Raw genomic sequence first — 21,051 nt, 5'->3', positions numbered from 1 at the left:
GTGCAAATATTAATGATTTTGTATCGATTTTAAAAACTCACAACATGTGAACACTCGGGATCATCTAATACGGCTGGCACACCGCCATTACTTTGCAAAACATCAATCATGTGTTGATGTTCATCTACGGGAAAGCCAAAGAAACAGATTTTCTGACCCTCAAAGGCTTTTAAGCGATGATCTTTGGAAAAATCTTCCGTTGTGGCCTTAAATTCTAAATCATTTTTACGTTCCCAGGCAGCATAAACCCAGGCGGGTCGTACCACCGTTAAGCGAAATGTTTTGGCATACCTGTTTGGAAAAGAAAGCAGAAATTGTATTTAATTATTGGTATACAAACATATTTTTTAAAAACAAATTTAACAAAACGTTTTAAACTTAAATTAAAACAAACAAATTCAACTAATTAAATGAAAGGCCATTTAAATATATTGATTCTTTTGTAAATTTGGCAATTTTGACAGCAATCTTTCACAAAAAGAATTCAAATTTGTTTTAGAATTTATAAATCATACGTTTTATACAATATGTTATTAAAATTAAGGAATTTCTGAGAATTATAAAAAAATATTAAGATTCAATTTCAAATACTTACTGATATTTATCACCACCACTGTGGGTACTTATTAAATGTGTAATTTTGGAATTCATATCTTTGCGTATACAGCCACCCATAGAATGTATTAAATTTACTAATTTTGTCTGAAATAAAATACAAAATAAAGCATTAATTATAATGAAAAACAAGTAGATTATTAAATAAAATACCCACCAGTTCATCTTTTTTCCGTATACCGGTGAAACAAGTAACTACACCACGCATGGAATAATTATAAATTGGTCTGGCATTGTGCATAAGACCATCCTTCATGACGGCCGATTGTTTTAAAGCTGGTGGACCCAATATACTACAAAGAAAAAGAAATATACAAATATAATTTAAACATAAATATTACATTAAACCACTTAAATATTACAAAATAAAACCAATATTTTAAATATTTACAATAATTTGCTTAAGAAAAATATATATTTGCAATTGTTTCGCAGAATCTTTAATAAGTCGAAAACAAATGCATTTCATCAATCAACCTACACTTTTCCATAATGATGTCGGTCAGGAATTAAAAAATTCCCAGTATTTTTTTTATGGGCCACCAAATGTTTGTAAACATCAAAAGACCATATCTCGTTTGGCAGTAGTTTAAGAATTATAACCCCAAGTGTAAACATATTTAATTGAATAATTAAGAGGAATATCCCAAAAGCAATAATAATTTTTAAGAAATCGTACAGGTGTTAAACTATTTAGCGTACAAGTTTATTAAATATGAAATGAAAATAAAAGAAAATTTGTTTATTTTTATAAGCAATTTTAAATTGTTTCTTTAGAGCGATTAATGGTTGGCATGTGATTTCAAAGCTGATAAGCTAATTTATGAGAATTGAAGGATAGTGGGGTAATAAAAAACTCATTCATATCGTATAAAACTTTGAATGGAAAATGCAAATTAAGAAAAATTTTTTTAGTAAAATATTTAAAATCATGTGAGAGAAACTTTAAGCGAAAAATTAATAGCAGATGAAAGAGTAACTTTATAAAACATTGGAAATAACTAACTTTTCTTTTAACTAGCTTTTATTCCGTTTGTAATTTCTACAATATTCATATGCAACCCCATAAAGTTTCAATTACATACTACGTTTATGCGTAGCCTATTCGCAAATAAAAATAATTTGCAATTAACTAACTCTCTGTTTATATGTCACTTTGGTTACGGAAAATTCTTATTTTTTTAAATGCAAAAATTAAGGAATTACAAATTCCTGATTGTCTTGCAATCCAATTAATGCAAAAACGCAATGAAATATTTAAAAAATTAAAGAAAAACTAAAAACATTAAAAAATACGGCTATGTTTAAAATCTTATTTGCAAATAGTGTAGTTAATCAGGAATTGTTTTCGTGAGTTAGCTATTTGCAAATAAAAAATTAATTCACAGTTTATACGGCTAATTTTTTTACTTTCAATATATTTATTTGCGAATAAGTCGTGCGTATAAACGTAGTAACAGAAAATATGATTTAATCTGCAAAATGATATAAACAAAAAACCGCGAGTACCTCATTTTGTTCTGTACCTAACTAGACAATAAGGTATAAAAATGTCATTCCAGCAACGTATATCATTCTGCAACATCCATGTAAATGCGCAGTTGTTGTCAATTCGAAATCCACCGTATCCCTTTTCATCACTTGGATCAAGGAATACCGTCATATTAAGAATCTCTGTCGAAGGCAGACATATCCTAACTGTCCAAAAGCATCTTATAATTATACTCGTCAGGTTTACGGTCTGACGAGACATGAACAAAGAGACGACAACTAAGCTGCCACAATATGGACCACATTTCTCAGCGAAACCCAATGGCGAAGATAACATCGCAACTGGATGTGTCAAGATGACGAATGTGAAGAGACCAGTATGCAAACGGTCAGACAAGAATATTAAAGTTAGGACGGTATCGAACATCTACGCTGCAAAATTTTAATAAATTAGTGGTAGTCTTCAATTTTTTTCTCCATTACCCCACTTGGGGGAATTTGGCTTCCACAAAGCATCTCCATCTTATACGATTTGTTGTTCGCGTATTTTCCAGATTACACTGGCCTACTTATTGCATTATCGTGCGTCTCCATGCAAGATGTTGCCATTATATCCAGTCTTTTTATTATTTTTGTATCTGTTTTCGTTAAACGGTTGTAGCGGGTCCAAGGATACATGTACGATGTTACCATAAGATCCAGACTATTGTTATTTTTGACTTGTATCAGTTTCGTTAATCGGTTGTTGTTCCAACTAAGTAGATGATTGGTCTGCTGTAGCTGGTCTAGGATAATGGGGCTTCTATCTGTCGTTTCCTATAAACAACGCCCTCTGTGTATTTGGAGTAGTGATGGGGAACCTCGCTAATTCTTTGATTTCTAACCTTTTTCCCAGGGGATGGCGGGCTGCCTGACCTTTACCATGATGTTATCCACTTTTCCAGGGAGAGAGGAGGTCAGGCGGTTTCTTGGATGAATTTTTTAGGGGAGGGGGGTTGGTTTAATTTCTAAAAACTCAAAAACAATGATGAAAATTGTTCTTCATCTGCCAGGGATCGAACCTGGTGTGCTTGGTTTTGTAGGCAAGCACTTTAACCACTAAACCATGCCGGCATATCCAAGCCTCCTAAAATTATCCTCGCACGCCACTTACATCAACCAGAAAGTGAGAAACCAAAATAAAGTCCTAAAAGCTATCGCTGGCACTTAGGGGATGAATAAAGAGACGGTAGTAGCAACATATAAAGAAATTGGTCGCTCTCTTCTCAATTACGCTGCCTCTACGTGGAACTCATTCCTCAGCGACATCAACTGGCGAGGTTTACAAACATAATATATAGTTGACCTTGCAGTTGACCATACAGTTCCTGATGGCTTGTCATCTGCCTAGTCACCCTAATCATCAGACACTGATGTAGGATCTTTTTTTCTTATTTATCCAAAGAGTTTTGGATTTTCTCTTAAATTAAATTCACACATAAAGATTGAGCCAAAAAAACCATGTGCTGCTTTAAGAAAGGTAAAGGCCGTTTTTGAAGATAATCCTGTGTTTATCGTGCCTGATGTCAGAAATTATTGGCTTCTTTTGCAACAACTGCAAATGGCTTGCCACACAAGAAACTTCTTGAGGAATTTGGTTTGTTTTTTTGTCCGGAACATTACCTCGTCCATCAGCCACATAAAAATCTTGACCCGGAATTTGTGAAATGTCAACCAGGACAAAGGTTTCATCATCAATCACACAACAGGTGGATTTTTTTTTTTATAAAATTGTGGCTAATTTTTTTAGCTCGTTCTTTTTTTACTTCTTTTGCCTTACCAATATCTGTTAGACCTTTTATTCTTCCTGATCCAGCTTTTCATTCAATGTTCAAGTCTTCATTGAACTGCTTAATGGTCCATATTGGATTTTTTGAAAAATTTTTATCATTTTTTCACGTACTTTTTTTTCCATTTGTCCATTTTGACCAAAATATCAGTTGTAAATTAATGATTTAGAAAAGATAATATCTGACACATTTTTAAAAGCTAACGTGATTAAAAAAAAATATAATAATTTGTTAGACCAAGTATAACTTTTGGCTGGAATAGTGTGTTAAGTTTTTCTGACTCACTCTTTATTATAAGATAATAATAACTAGAAAATAAGTTTGGACGATAAAAACCCATTTCTGTTCATAAATTAATCTGTTAAAGAACTAAATCTACTTATTTTAGATTCATTTGCAATTAAAAACAAATGAAAATGTATACAATTTTGGTTTTTTAATGACAATATTTTGATTGTTTAAATTAATCTACATTTTTTTTCCACAAAAAAGTTCACTTAACACTTAAGTGTGACAAATAATTTGTTTTATTATAATTTTTATTTAATAAACAAAAAAATTATGACATGAATTTGACCTTTAAAGTTGGATCAACTTGAAAAAATACTTTTGTTTTAAGAAAACAGCAGAAAACAAAAATCAACAACAGAGAGGCAGGCAGGCAACTAGGCTATAGTGGAAGTAACAGACGGCGGCAACGTAGCAACAGCAACAAACAGTATTTGACCTAATGTTTCAGGTTGAGTGGTTAATAAACTTGTTGAGGGTCTTTTACGGGTCCACAAAATTTATGGAGCATGAAAACATACTCACGTATTCAAAGGGGCACACAACTACTCTGTATATTGTTTTTAATAACACAATCATTAAGAAAATATAAAAATAATAATAATAATACAAAAAAATATTTACAATATATTTTTAGTGTAATAAAAATAAAATTAGTTTAAATAATCAAGAAATACAACAACGAAAATCATGTGTACAATGTCATCAAGAGGACTGACAACAAGCTGGCTGACTGGCTGGCTGACAGTCTGGTTGTGTCTCCGTGGTAAAAGATTTAAGATTTCATACAAAATTATTTCACATTTTCAAAAATTTTAAATCATAAATTTTATTAATAATATTGCGTGTGGACAACACACAATTTTTTAAGTATGAACATTTTATTTTTGTTAAATTCACACAATACAAACGATAAAATACAATAGATTAGTGGCGTACACAACTTAACACAATCAAAAAATGTTGCCGAAATGGAGACAGGGTGTGGTCGAAAAAGGTGGTAATTTAGTTCATTGAAATCAGAGCTTCGAATTAATTAATTCAACTTAAGCTTAATTCACTAAAATCTTAATTCGGAATTTAAAAAAATCAGCCATTCAATGCATAAATGCATTCCCAACATCTAATTCTTTAGCTTTATTCCCAAGGCTTTTATTTAAATAGAATTAATACGTCGTTGAATTAATTCATAATAGAATTAATTCAGAACAGGATTCATTCAACCTTCAAATGATTAAATTTTTGTTAATTAAAATTTTATACAAATTGATTTTTTCATTCAGAAAAAAATTGATTTTTGTAATAGAATTAAGAAAAATGTATTCATTCAACAAATCTTGTTAAGCTATTTTGTAATGGATTTGAATTCAAGAGAATTAATTCTCAAAGGAACGAACTCAATACATTTGAAATACAAAGGAATTAGCCTATGAATTAATTCATAATGAATTCATTGACGGAATGGTTAAGAGATACAACTTATTAGAAATATGAAAACGACCAGCTTTCTGTTATGACTTAAAGAAAATAATGCTGTACGGTGTTGGATTTTTCGTATTGAGAAAAGTGATTTGACAGCTGTCATATTATAGACATGAATTGGTGACAATATGATATTTTCAAAATAATAAATGTTTTGAATTAAATAACACCTCATTTCGCCAACACCCTTTTAACATTATTCACAACGCTACAATTCATACTTAAACATCTCGCATATAATAAATATTTCTTTTGTTATACTTGTGTTTTTGTGTATTTTTCAACACTTTTACTTTTCATATTTAACGTATTGGCGCCAATAGGATTTTTTTTCTGTTCTTCTTCCACCTATATTTTGCTGCTAATTCTATTTATTTGATTTTTCGAAATAAACCACAAATACCAACCAAGCAACACCATGAACAATAATAAAAACAGAAACAATTCACTTTATAAGAATTGTATAAATTTGATTTAAAGATTTGACAGCAGAAGAGAAAAAAAAAATGAAAAAAAAAACAAAGGCCACCATCATCATCAGCAACAAGCAGTCGCAGCCAGCAACACTCACTCATTCACACCCAACAAAATTATCATAGAGACAACGCGAATCATTATGGCCAATTTTCCCTGAAATTATCATACAAATTTCGAGAAAATTAAATTAATAAATAATAAATAAATTCTGTGTGATGTGATGATGAAGATATTTTTCAGTATAATGAACAATATAAAATTTATTGTCATCAGAAATGTGTGACAAGGAAAACAATTTCGTGTGACATTTAGTTGAGAAATAGGTCGAATTTTGATTACACTTCAGATATTTTTTTAAGTTGAAATTAAAAATTCTTAGCCATGAGATAATTTTGATATCAACAACTAACTTGTATTAAAAATCAAACGGTCAAAGGTTAAATTTAAATTGAAATTTAAAAATCATATATTCTGAAGTCTTAAATTGATATTTGAAGCGAAAATAACCAAACAAAAAAATTAATAAAAATAATTACATATACCAGTGTTGTTTTCGTTTTCTCACCACTTAGGTTTATGACAACAGAGTTAGGTCTTTGACAGAAGAGTTTCCGCTCTATGTCTATTCTCAATGGGATTAGCTATAATCATTTGGACAAGTATTTGGAATTATGTGAAAATTAATATTTTAAAGAAAAAAATATTTCCGATCAATTTTCAGAATATCATTTAGCATAAAAACTTGAAATGCAGATCTAGCTGAGTTAACTATTATTAGTTTCGCTGTATGGTATCAGTGTTCACAATAATGAACTCAAAATTCAACACAATAAAAATATTGGACAATATTTTAAAATGCAGTGCTTTTAAATACTTTCAAAGCCACTCTCTTCCTTTTCTCTTTTCCAGTCTGATGACTAGTGAAAGGAAATCGCCAGAAAGACATTAAAAAGTCTAGATATTCCAAGACTTCATGAACGCGATGGAGAAGATCGTGTCAAATATTTGGTTTTCCTGCATCAACTCAGGAGAGTGTGAGAGACCTCTCTCAGATATAGGATAAATCACCGAAAAGAAAAACGTTTTCGTGTCGACGTCAGCTGGTCTACTATATCGTCCTCTACAAACCTTTAATTACTCCTGTATTATCGGATTCAAATTATCAGTGCCTCCTTTTGACTCTGGTCGGTTACATTGGGTATACAGAGCAGAAAATTACTAGGAAGCATTCACAATAGTATTTTTGACAAATTCCTTTTGACTTTGGTCTGATACATCGGGGCTACAGAGAAGTAAAATGCTAGGACGTATGGGAAGGGTTAAGTTTGAAACTCTTCCCAGCAGAGAAAATTCCAAAGATTTTGGTTACATAAAATTGATAACAACGACAATAAAATGTTAGGAGTGACTAATGCTACAGAATTCCAGCATTCCAATGAATGTCTGGTCTGTCATTCTGACCAAAAAGCGTAGTGACAGCAGCACGTGCCTAATTCAAATCGACAATAAGCTGTAGGTGAACTTTCAATTTTAAAATACATAAAAATTGCACTTTTTAGGTTATGGTTTTTACAATTAACTGGAAGGAGAAGTACTAGTGTCCTAATTTACATTCTCGGGAAAAAATAAAAAAATCTGTTTACTTCCAGGAATGCCAGGGAAATTTTAAGTTTTTCGAATAATCTGTTTTAATAGACGTTTGCATAGCGTTTTAAAAAAATAATACAGTATTTTTGGTTAACCAATGAGGGTCCATCGTTTGTTAACTGTCTATAATATAGTAGTAGTATTTGACCGGACTTTTCACAATCTTCTTTATTATTGCTAATCGAATGATTTAGTTTTACAATCGTATTTCTTCTTTATCAGCTCTCTTTCTATTGCTAGAATCCGTAATACTGTAATTTTAAGAAGAAAATTTATAAATAAACTACCGAAATTTCCCGGAAATAGGTCCGACAACATAGTCCCGAAAAACCCTAAATATCTATTAAAGTGACAATCATATCCGTAGTTGAGATAAAAATGAGAGGGATCAGATTGTGGTACATGTAAATATTAATTATTGAATATCTAAAGAACTGCTAGAGCGACAGTTAGTTAAATGATATAAAAACGGGTGAATCCAGAATAACGTGGGCCTCTCATACAAAGTAAATACTTTAATTAACGAATATCTAGAAGGCTTTTAAAGTTGAGATATAAATGATCAATGACAGATTAGTGGGCGTGGCACCTTCCATACAAAAAATTTTACGATATAATATCTGGATAGATGTTAACTTAAACTTATAATGTCGGTTAACATATTTTTTGTAAGAAAACCTTAGGAAACATATCGAGAAAATAGTGTAATGTCTTGTTAAAATGAAACATTTTCTAATCTATATATATAAAAATGAAATGATCCATGTATGTAATGTCATCACGTGAGAACGACTGGAGCGATTTGGCTAATTTTTTTTATTCGATTCGAAATTTTCAGGAGATGGTTTGTAAAGAAAAAAAATTTAAAAATTCCGGGTAAAACTCGGAAATTCTCTTTTTGTGAGTTCAGTCAACTGTAATAAAAAAGCTCCCTAAAGTATGCAGTACAAATTTAGATATTTTATTTGCAAATAAATAAGAACAGGCTGGTGTGAGTGGGTTGGAGAAACTTGAAGAACTAACATTAGTAAATGCTACCGGGCGAAGCCGGGACGATCAACTAGTAAGAAATTAATAGTAATTCTGAAAGTTCTTCCTTCATTCCAAACTGTAAAAAAACTGGTTCAAACAATGAAATAATATTTCAAAATATAATGTATAAATTATAAACTATAATCAACCTATAACACCTATTAAAAAATCATAGTACATATAGGGTATTTATTGTGATACAAATAGATAAATATGCAAATTTATAAATGCCGAAAATATGTCTATTGTGATTTTATAAACATAATGGAATGAAAATATGTATTGCAAATATTATGAATTAACATAATACTCTTTTTCATATAATTTTAATTAGATCGTCAGTAAACCCTATTAAAATTCAAGGTAATAAACTTGATCAATAATAGCCACATATTTGAGTTTGCTAAAAATTAACACAATCCAAAAATAAGCACTGTAAAAATATAACAATGATTGCTGTATGGAATTATGTATAATACATTTTGATTAATAACTTTTTTTTCTTATTAATGGAGCGATTAATTGTTCTAATTTTTCAACAACAAGCTGTTGAGAATTATAACAAATAGATACAAATATCAAGAGAAGAAAAAAAATACAAAAAAATAAAAGAGGTAACAATTTTGGAAAAAAGTATACAAAATGAAATTTAAAAATATTTAAACAATTCTATATTATTTTATAAAGAAAACAAATCTGGCCGTTTTTAACAACATTATTAATCTCTTTTTTTATGCAAAAGAATTGGAAAAAAACAACAAAAATTCATTTGTCATATAAAAATAGACAACATGGCACATTAAATATTTAAATTTAGATAATATTGAAATAAATTTTGAAAAACATTGCACATACACGTTTCCAAGAAAAATATTTGATTTTCACTTAATTTGTATCAGAAAAAAGAAATCCCAAAAACTAAAAAGTAAACAACCATATAAAGCCATTGAAGGAATATATAATTTTTTGTATTAGATAGATTTAAAAATAAAAAAATTTCGTTGAAATCTTCTAAAATTAAGCATCGATTTCTCAATATGTCACTTGGTTATAAAAGCAAATTATGTATGTATGTAGTTATTTTTAAATATATTTTGAATGAATAAAGATAATCATGAGGATTTTGTCATTCATTCCCTGCTGCTATTAAAGTGTGGCAAAAGCTCTTAAGCACACAAACACCTCGATCATTATCTAGTATGATCAAGATATAAAATTATAAAATAGAAAACAATTGTACAACAAATGACACATGTGTTTTATCTCATATTGATGAACTTGTTATCTGTATGTAAGTATATTTAAATACAGAAACAAACAATTTACTTTCAATATATTAGAAATATACAATACAAAGCTAATTTAAAAAGGTCTTAACTAACAATCAAAAATTAATTACAAACAGTAGGAGGGAAACGATTTTTATTTATAAAAAAAAAATTTTTACATTCATGATAGAATTATTGATTCGTTTCAAAGGATCAAAGGGCTCATTAGTCAATATTTTTGAAGCCTTCTTCAGTTCTCTTTTAACAAGACCCCAATATTTTTTCGTTTGATATAAAAATTATTGTTGTAGAATTTGTTTCCCTGGTATAAAAACCACGTTATTATTCTTTAACCACTACTGAAAATTCCTACATATTATTGATATGTTGACCCATTGTGCTGAAGCATTTACTCGATTCGACATATCTGGACGACTAAACATAACTTTAGTCACAGCTCGTCACAAACGTAGTTATAATTTCGCACTGAATAAAAAAAGAACTTCCAAAGAAGCGATAAAGAAGCAAGGCATTTTACAAAAGGCTGTGTCAGAGATGAATGAAATTTTTTTTATTGCTATTTGTAAGGGAATTTTTGATTTTAATATAAATATTGGGTTTATGACTTAAAATGCGGGATTTTTTAAAATTTCTAGCTTTTATTTTGAAACCTTTGTACAATATAAATTTATTCAAAGTATTGGCCATTATTAGGTATGACATTTTCCCATCTTTCTGGCAACATATGGATTCCGAGACAAAAAAAAGAGCTCAGTTCATAATAGATAGGACCCTCCAAATACAGAGAATTACCTTAGCGCCATGGATATTTGGCTTTGGTATCGTAATGCATCCATTTTTCATCGCAAGTAATGATTTGCTGCTAAACTGATATTCTTTTATAGGGTTCAAGCATCATTTGGGACATGAAAAAGGTCTCTCGGCTTCAAATCGTATGGTACCCAATTTTCCTGCTTTTGGACGAATCCTGCTCCCAATGAGTTTTCAAGCTCTTGTTGAGTTTTACAACAATCTTCATGGTGTAATGCCTCCATGTCTGGGTCTGCAAACTTTTTTAGCTGGCCTGGGCGATCTTTGACTCCTGTGTCAAAACCATCACTTCTGAACCTCACAAACTATCTCTCGCACGTTGAAACCAATGAAACACATTCACCATAAGCATCGGTGAGCAATCGATGTGCTTCAGCGAAACTTTTTTCAAATCTAATAGATCGAAACAAATAATAGTTGGACGGGGTACGGTGTGGACTATAAAGCGGGTGTGGTAAAACTTCCCAACCACTTCATTCTAAATACTTTTTAACAGGCATTGCAACATGTGACAGAACGTTGTCATGATGTAATATAACGGTTTCATGTCTGGCCGCATATTCTGAGTGTTTTTCGGCCAATGCTCACTTCAAACGAATCAGTTGCATTCGGTAGAGGTTCCCTGTGATGGTCGGTCAGATTTCCGCAGCTTATAATAGATATTACCCTTTTTCTCCCACCAAATACCTTAGCGCCATGGATATTTGGCATTTTTGTCGATTCTGCTGGTTGGTCGGGATTCACATACGATCTCTTACGCTTCGGGTTATCGTAATGGATCCATTTGCCATCGCAAGTGATGATTCGATGCAAAGCGTCGGACATGAAAAATCGTCTTGAAAGGTCTTTCGGCTTCAATTCGTATGGTACCCAATTTGCTATCAATGATTTTGCAAGCTCATATTGAGTTTTACTACAATCTACATTGAGTAATGCCTCAAATTCTTGGTTTTCAAACTTTTTTGGCTGACCTGGGAAATTTTTTCCTTCCATGTCAAAATCAACACTTCTGAGCCGCACAAACCATCTCTCGCACGTTGAAACCGATAGAACACATTCACCATAAGCTTAGATGAGCTTCAGCGGCACTTTTTTTAAATTACAAAACTACATTTTCGAAGCAAAGTTTCTTTGTTGTACTAAGTTATATACCCAATATATTCTGATTTTAAAAAGTTGATTTCGAAACAAATTACGTATTTTTCCCAGAAGGGGTTTAATTTAAAAATAAACTTTTAATAGGATACATTTTACACTATTACTACACAGTGCAAAAAACACACGATCGTGACAGGTCGTGAAAGGGACGTAAAACCCTATATTCAGTTTGTGCATTTTTGTGACCAATTTTTTTATGGGTCACCAAAGATTTTAAAAATCAGTGGGCCCTCAAAAAATGGTGTCATCAATTTTTGGCCAACAGCTAATTCAGACTTGGTGATACCGCTTAACTTTATATGGCAATAATATAGCTAAGAGTCCGCCAAACAAATTTTGTTAAAATTTTTTCCCAATTTTTTTGTGAGTAGTTTAATTGGAACCGATTATGGCCTATTGGCTAGGATGAATAAAATAAAAAAAAAATAGCTTTTTCGTGCACTTTTTTTGAAAAAAAAATATACGAAGAAAATTTTTTGTTTTACTTTTTTAAGAATAACTTCCATGGACTCCTAGTTTTTCACTAATAATATTTAACTAAGTTGTAGCAACGGTAAAGCTGAATAACTCTTGTGAACATATCAATGCATTCTGAACGTGTCTGGTCACTCTAATTTCGTTTTTACTATTTTTTAACGCTAAAACAAAGATTTTTTGTTAAAATAGTATGATCAAGTCCACACTTCTATGTTGAGCTGTATTATTTACTCGGCTGAGGTGTTTATATTTTTCTTGATGGAAAATCACCATTTTAAAATATTTTTAGTTTTTAAGGTAAATGACGTCCGTAAAAACACAAAATTAATTCATTTCACTAAAATGTCACTCTTCAAGTCATAAGGTTTTCATCGATATCAAAAACTTATATAAAATGCTTATATTTACTCTTCAGAAGCTCCACAAACCTTTCCCACTTTCAAAATTTGTTTCATATCTTGCATCAAGCCGGTCTTGCGTGATCAATATTGGGTAACGTGATGGGCCCGGATCATACTGATAATTAGTTGCCCATTCTTCGTTATTGCAGTGCAATACTGATCTATACACTCGAACATACTTTTTTAACAACAAATCTTTGTTTTAGCGTAAAAAAATAGTGAGCTATTGTGAGCCATTTAGAGTGTATAGATGTGTTCAGATTGCATTGATATGTTCACAGGAGTTATTCAGATTTACCGTAGTTACAACTTTGCCAAATATTGTTAGTGAAAAATTAGGAGTCCATGGAAATTATTCTAAAAAAAGTGAAAAAATTATTCTGAAAATAAAGTGCACGAAATAGCTATTTTTGGGGAAAACATTTTAACAAAATTTGTCTGGCGGACTCTTTGCTATATTATTGCCATATAAAGTTAAGCGGTATCACCAAGTCTAAATTAGCTGTTGGCCAAAAACTGATGCCACCATTTTTTGAGGGCCCACTAATTTTCAAAATCTTTGGGGACCATTCAAAAAAAAATTGGTCACCAAAATGGATAAACTGAGTATAGGGTAGTAGAATCGAACCAATACTGTCGATTGTTTTTCCAAAAGTCTTCATTTGATGCATAGTGATATTGGTTTCTTTTAAAAACTGTTACTTAGGACATTTTTCCAAACAAACTGTTAATGCAGACAACTGCTTAGATAAACTACACAATTATATGTTTTAGGTAACAAGAAGCAAATTATATGCATAGCAATTTAGTTTTAAATTTGCAAAAATTAAAACAAACAAAAAATCGAATAAAATAAAATAAAATAAAATGATTTAAGTTTTGAACACAATTTATTATTGAGTTTTTTTCTTCTTTATTATATAGTATAGACTAAAATTTATGTTTCTTTATAATTAAACATAAATATTTCTTCTATGAATTTTTTATGGGAAATTAACAAATATTTAAAATTAAATTGAGCATTTAAATACATTTGTCGTATTTTTTTTTGTTTGGTTTCTTTCTCCTCCTAGAAAGGGGTGCGTGTTTAATAATGGTTTTAAAGTGTTAAAAATTAAATGAAACACTTTTTGGCAAGAACACTTGACAAAAGGCCCTCATGTATTGAAATAAATTCAAAACAGAAGCAACAAAAATAAATAAATAAACACAACAAAGAATCGCATTTGTAATTATTGTACTCGTAATAACACATACACCAAACCATATTTGTTAATTTAAATAGATACAAGTTGTTAATTCTATTATTTAATTTTCACTTGTTAATATGCTAATTTTACTAAATACAATAGAAAATAAATAAATAATTTATATTATTTGCAAATTAGTCATGTTGTTTTTTTTTGTAAGGGGGACCAATTACATTTACATTTTTATGTATAGCTATAAAACTATTTGTACAAATAAATAATTAATTAACATATTTATACTAAACTATATTGCTCTTTTAATAAATTCTGATATTTTTCATTAAAAACAATAATTTTATTAAAATTTTATTTTCAATTGTTATTTTATTGAGAAAATTCAAACTTACCATTGTTTACTTTTATGTATGGCATCATACACAGGACTCTCGAAATCATTTAATATAAAATACGTTCGCCAATCATAATCGTTAATAAGTTCCAGACCAGTTTCCGATGTTATGATGGGAACACCAAATGTTTGGGCAGCTTCAACAGTCGCCGCATCATTTATCACATCGCCAACCAGGCAAATGCGTAAATTTTCCGGCGAAGGAGAAGGTGAAATTGACATTTCTGTAAGAAAAAAAGAAGAAAATCAATATTATAAATATATAAACTAAATTATTTGATTTAAGGTAGTTGAACTTAAAATTTTGTATTAGATTTGAGTTCAAATACCTTTTTTGAATTGATAAATAAGTCTGCTAATATATTTATCTCTATACATATTTAGAATTGTTTACTAAACTATACATTTCATTTCCACTTATGTTTGTGATTTAAAACCTCTTATTTTTATATTTTTTAATTTACTTAAACATGTCCTTTTAATTTCCATAAGTACCTTTTCCTGCTGTCAATTAACAAAAGTTCAAAAACCTCTTAAGTATTTGTAGATAAACTTTACATTGTTTATAAATGATTATGTTGAAAAGATCCTTTCTTTCTGTGCTGATCATTTTGCTGACCTTTTCAAAAGTTCAAAAACCTTACAAGTTTTAGTCAAATTATTTTCAATTGAGCCGCACTGCTAATAACTGAGTGTAGGAGGCGGGTCTAATTGATAATTGTGTGTGATATGATGAAGTTCAAACTGTTTACAATTGTTTTTTTTTTTTGTTAAAAAGATCCTTTTATATAAGGAGTGAGATCGAAAAATTCTTAACATACATATATGTTTATAAAAAAGAAACCACTAAACTTACAGCTTTAATTTTTTTTTTATTTGATTGAAATTATTATTACAATTTACAAAAAAAATTATTTTTATAGTTTTAATCACTAGTGATGAAATTTTGAACCTTTTTCGGAAACCCTTCCATTAACGTTTTTATAGTGCTTTCTGTCACTTTGCTCGAACATGTAGTCCATCTCCGTTTAAAATCTACCACACTTTTGGACACCTTTTTTGTACTCTTCAATTCTCTTTTAACAAGAGCCCAATATCTCTCCACTGGCCTTAGCTCCGGGCAGTTTGGAGGATTTGCCTCTCTTGGTACAAATACCACATTATTGTTCTTGTACCACTCAAGGGCTTGTTTGCCATAGTGACAGGATGCCAAGTCAGGCCAAAAATAAGTGGACACATTATGAAGTCTTATGAATGGAAGCAGCCTTTTTTGTAAACATTCCTTGATGTAAATTTCGGTATTTATAGAGCCCGTTGTAACAAATGAGTGGCTTCTTTTGCCGCAACTGCATATTGCTTGCCATACCAAGAACTTTCTGGGAAATTTTGTCTGCTTTTGGGTCCTAAACTTTTCTTCAACATTCCCTCGAGCATCAGCAACATAAAATTTTTGACCTGGAAGTTGCGAAAAATCTGCCAGAACATACGTTTCGTCATCCATTATGCAGCAAGAATATTTTTTTATAAAACTTGACTTCAATTTCCGTGCTCTGTTTTTGGCCTCTAAATTTTTAGTAGCGTTCCTGTCAGGAACTTTTTGAGCCTTGTATGTTTTTAAACCTGCATTAGCTTTAACTTTTCGTACCAAATAGTCCGAGCACTGAGCTAACCGGGCTGCTTTCCTACCGGATGTGTTGGGAGCTCTTTTGAAAATGCGTTCTATTTTTTTGGCTTTAGAAACATCATGTGGACCATTCCTTCTACCTGAACCAGGTTTTCTATCAACTGACAAGTTCTCCCGGTACTGTTTAATAACATTGGAAACAGTTTGACGGCAGACCTTTGTATGCTTGGCCAACTTTTTGTAAGACCAAGTTGGGTTTTGTTGAAAATATTTAATAATTTCAGTACGCACTTTTTTCTGGTCACTCATTTTAATCAGATTAACAAAAAAATTAATATAATTGACATTACACATAATAACTGACATGTTTTTCAAAGGTAACTTGATCAAAAAAAAATTCAAATAATACTTGGGTTAAAAAATGTAATGAAAAACGTGTGTTAAGAATTTTTCGATCTCACTCCTTAATACATATGATTACTGTTTTCTTTCTGTGATGATCGTCTCGCTGACCTTTTCATATACTAACAAAAGTTCAAAAACCTCACAAGTTTTAGTAAAACCATTATTTTAAATTGAGAGCCGCACAAATTTTATATAATTTTATATAAGGAGGGAAATAAAAAGAAACATTGAATAACAAATCAAAAATTTTCGGCAAATTATTTTTCTTATCTGAAATAAACTTCGGCTGTGCCGAATCTTATATACCCTTCACCAAAATATACATTAAGTTACAAAAATTTGTCGAATTGTTATTTAAACATTTTTTTTAACTTTAAAATTTTTTAAATTTAAAATTTTTTTTTTAAATAAAAAATTTTTTTTTGGTTTTTTAAATTTTTTTCGGTTTAAAAAATATTTTTTCTGATTTTGACCCATTGTAGGTACAACTTACTATGGTCATATATAAGTCATTGCAAATGTCATTGAAATATCTATCATTAGATATCCATATTGTTTATATTAATGACTTAGTAATCCAGATATAGGTCAAAAATAGAGGTTGTCCTGGTTTTTTCCTCATATCTCAGCCATTTGTGGACCGAAGTTGCTGATTTTAAATAGGAAACTTATCGAAAGCATGTCTGACAGAATTATTGAAGATTTGGATCCCGAAGATATCTGGGGTCTTCAGAAAATTGATTTCAACAGAAAGACGGACATGGCTTAATCGACTCCGCGGAATATATATACTTTATGGGTCGGCAAATTATATTGTGGAAATTACAAACTTATAAATACCCTTCTCACGAAGGTGAAGGGTATAAAAACGTGGCCAACACCTATTGCTAGGTAATGATTTTTGTATTCTATTTATTATATCCCAAACTTGGCTCTCCTTTAAAATTTCATAATCTATTTTGTCCGAAGACCGTTTTTTGCCCTAATCCGAAACCGTAACCTTTTTCACAAAACTTTTGTAAGCAGGTTTTAAACGTCTTAGAATACCGATGGTCAAGTCTTGACTTCATATCGTTGAATTGATGCAAGAACAATAAATCTCTCTTAATAAGAAATATGGAAAATATTTTGTAGTTTTCAGTTACAAAAAAAAAACCAAACTCTCTTGTCGCATATGGGCGATATATATTTAAAAAAAAAAATGTCTTCGTTATGTTTATGGTATCAAGTTGTAATAAAATCGTCAGATACTTGTGATCATCGAACTGGTGAATTCATGCACGCAACGGGCAAAATGCACTCATTTGGCACAAATAACTCAATTTGTTCACTGAAGTTATTTATGATGTGGTAAAAGTTAAAAAAAAGAATTGTAATTTATGCTAAGATTTTTATGACAGGACCATTAATCCATAAAATAAACAATTTGTATACATACAATTTGGGATTACCATTTGAAACATAAACATTTTTTTCTTACAAATAAATCTGACGCACATTTTAAGATAATTACCATTTTTACTAAATTTAAAAATTTTAAATTATTTTTAAAATTTTTTCCAAATTTTTTAAAAAAAAATATTTTTTTTATTTATAACTGAAAAAAAGTATAACAAATAAATTTTGTTGGTGAAAAAAAATATGAGTTAAAACATATTTTTCCCGATTTTGACCCATTGTAGGTCCAACTTACTATATTCTGATATACATACATAGTTGCAATGGTCTTTAATATATGGGGGATTTCACGTCAGTGAACCAACTTTTAAAATCGATGATCGGGATGAAATTTACACCAAGGTTAGACCTATTGGATAGTAATTCAGACACAATTTTTCAACAAGATCGGTCCAGAACTCTCTGAGTTAGAAAATTTGACATTTTGGCCAAACATGTGATTTTTCTCATCCATGTAACTTATTACCTATTGTTCTTAGCAAAATGTGTTCCAAATAGTTTAGATAGCTATTTCTTCAATCTTTCGAAAAAAAAATATTTAAAAAAATTTTAATATTTTTTTTCCGAAATCAAAAACTTGTTTAACTTTTTTTCAAAATGGGCCTTTTTTTCTTAAAATAAAGCTTAGATATTTTCCTTGAAGACCTATTTGGTCGCTTAGGGGGATGCGAGTTTGATATCTATCAAAAAAAATGTTTTGTAACTCAAAACATGCAATTTTTTACTTTTTTTGCAAAATCAAAAACTTTGTTGACTTTTTTTTCAAAATGGACCCTTTTTAATTTTTTTTTTTTTGCTCAAAAGAAAGTTGGGATATTTTCCTTTCAGACCTATTTGGTGGCTTAGTGGGATGCGAGTGGGATATCTTTCAAAATAAATGTTTTGTAACTCAAAACATGCAATTTTTCACTTTTTTTCAAAATCGAACTTTTTTTCCAAAATTAAATTTTTTTTTTTTTTGCTCAAAAGAAAGCTTGGGTCTAGCTAGTCGTTTAAGATCTATTTGGTCACTTAGTGGGATGCGAGTGGGATATATATCAAAATAAATGTTTTGTAACTCAAGATATATAATTTTTGATTTTTTTTCGGCAGAATCGAACACTTTTTTTCAAAAGGGGCCCTTTTTTAATTTTTTTTTGCTCAAAATTAAGCTTAGGTCTATTCCTTTAAGAGCTTTTTGGTCTCGTAGTGGGATGCTTAGATATTTTTGAAAAAAAATTTAAAAAAGTTTTTGATTTCCGAAAAAAAAAATTTTATTTTTTTTAAATATTTTTTTTCGAAAGATTGAAGAAATAGGTATCTAAACTATTTGGAACACATTTTGCTAAGAACAATAGGTAATAAGTTACATGGATGAGAAAAATCACATGTTTGGCCAAAATGTCAAATTTTGACCCCCTCTAACTCAGAGAGTTCTGGACCGATCTTGTTGAAAAATTGTGTCTGAATTACTATTACCCTTGCCACTCATGGTGAAGGCTATAATAAAATATGCAATTAAGAGTGAAATATGCAAAAATATGCTGTAAATATCTAAACCTTAAAAACGTTACCAAAATTATTAAAATTTTTTGAAAAGAATAAATAACTAATGCGTATATTATATTACATATTTTTGGCTGCCCTGGTCATTGTCATTTTTCATCAAGTTTTTTTTTATCAAATTGAAAATATATGTACCTACAACAGGATGTTCAAGAAAAAAATCATTCATTCAAAGCTACTTATCAATGAGCCCACGCAATTTTACTACATAATAACAATGAACTTGAATTGAAAATTGTCATTGCACACTCACACTAACTGATTCATTTATTCAACCATCCATCCATCCATCTATTCTCTCACTCATACGTTTCATGCATAAAACACCACAACACAACAATAATAAATTCTATTATAAACACACGTTCAACAAACAAACATCCCAGCAGTTCTGAGTGACTGTCCCGAACTAATGATAGGTAATATTTACATAAATAGCTACGTGACTTGTTATTTTGACTTGTGACTGATTACTTCATTAGCTACATAACTAGCTATTTTACCATGTACGGAAGCTAATTGACCTCAAAAAGTCAGTTAAAAAGACATCTCCTAGACAGTCCAATAAACGATTGCTTGTATATAAACCATTCTCCGTTAAAATAACTACCCGCCATAAAAAATAAGTGCAGCACAAAATACAATTTTTAAGTGACTATACTCTAGATTACTAAGAGTCGCTAAAGTGAAAATTAACTTCATGCTAGATTACTTAAGCAAAAAGAAAATAAACTGTATGAGAATTATATCAACACAATTTGTATAAAAAAAGTTTGTGGGTATAACTCACAAAAAATTCCAGTAGAAAATAAGCGATTAAAGTCACTAACTCTAGACTTAGATACATAAGTAAAGACTGACTTCACTCTAGATTACCTAGGATGTAAAAAGCAACCAATTGACTTCTATCTGCACTACAAAGAGCACATACATACATGTCAAATGACCCAAAATATATATAAACTGGAGTCAGCCAGTGATCAGACATTAGTGACAATAACCGCCTCCAAGGGATACATTAAATACTTGTAAAACTGCTGGGGATACATACTTAGGACGAGTACATGCAGACATGTGTAAAACATATTAATGTAATCTTTTGAATGTTGAATAAAAAAAAAGGAAATTAAATAATAATATAAATAAAGAAATAACAAAAAACAAACTACACCAACAAACGAACATTCAACATAAACATGGTACGCGAACAAATGTATGTATGTTTGTATTTATGTCGTGTACCGAGGTACATACGTAAGATGGTACTTATTTTAGTGTAATTATTGTTGTTGTCGTTTGATGTCTACCATTTGCACCAGGCACCATGTGTACCAGCTGTTTTTCTTTTTCTTTTTTTTTATTTTTATAATTTTCTTCTACCGCTTCTTTTTCTTTTGATTTTATGTTTTCGGGGATCTTTCTAG

General features: G+C 30.3%; 1 protein-coding gene across 2 annotated transcripts in view; it reads right to left on the bottom strand.

Annotated features, from left to right (window-relative positions):
- pbl (epithelial cell transforming 2 pebble) overlaps positions 1-21,051 on the bottom strand; it is a 66,167-nt gene that overhangs the window by 17,577 nt on the left and 27,539 nt on the right. For both annotated transcript variants that reach the window (XM_065504681.1, XM_065504680.1), the window contains exons 2-5: positions 14,594-14,819; positions 773-908; positions 596-702; positions 42-291 (exon numbers count right to left, since the gene is read on the bottom strand). In XM_065504681.1, the coding sequence (XP_065360753.1) occupies positions 42-291; positions 596-702; positions 773-908; positions 14,594-14,819 (719 nt within the window). The remainder of the gene's footprint in view (positions 1-41; positions 292-595; positions 703-772; positions 909-14,593; positions 14,820-21,051) is intronic.

Source organism: Calliphora vicina, chromosome 3, assembly GCF_958450345.1.
Source record: "Calliphora vicina chromosome 3, idCalVici1.1, whole genome shotgun sequence".
NCBI classification, from domain to species: domain Eukaryota; kingdom Metazoa; phylum Arthropoda; class Insecta; order Diptera; family Calliphoridae; genus Calliphora; species Calliphora vicina.
The sequence above is the reverse complement of the archived record's forward strand: the minus strand, read 5'-3'. Positions and strand labels throughout refer to the sequence as shown.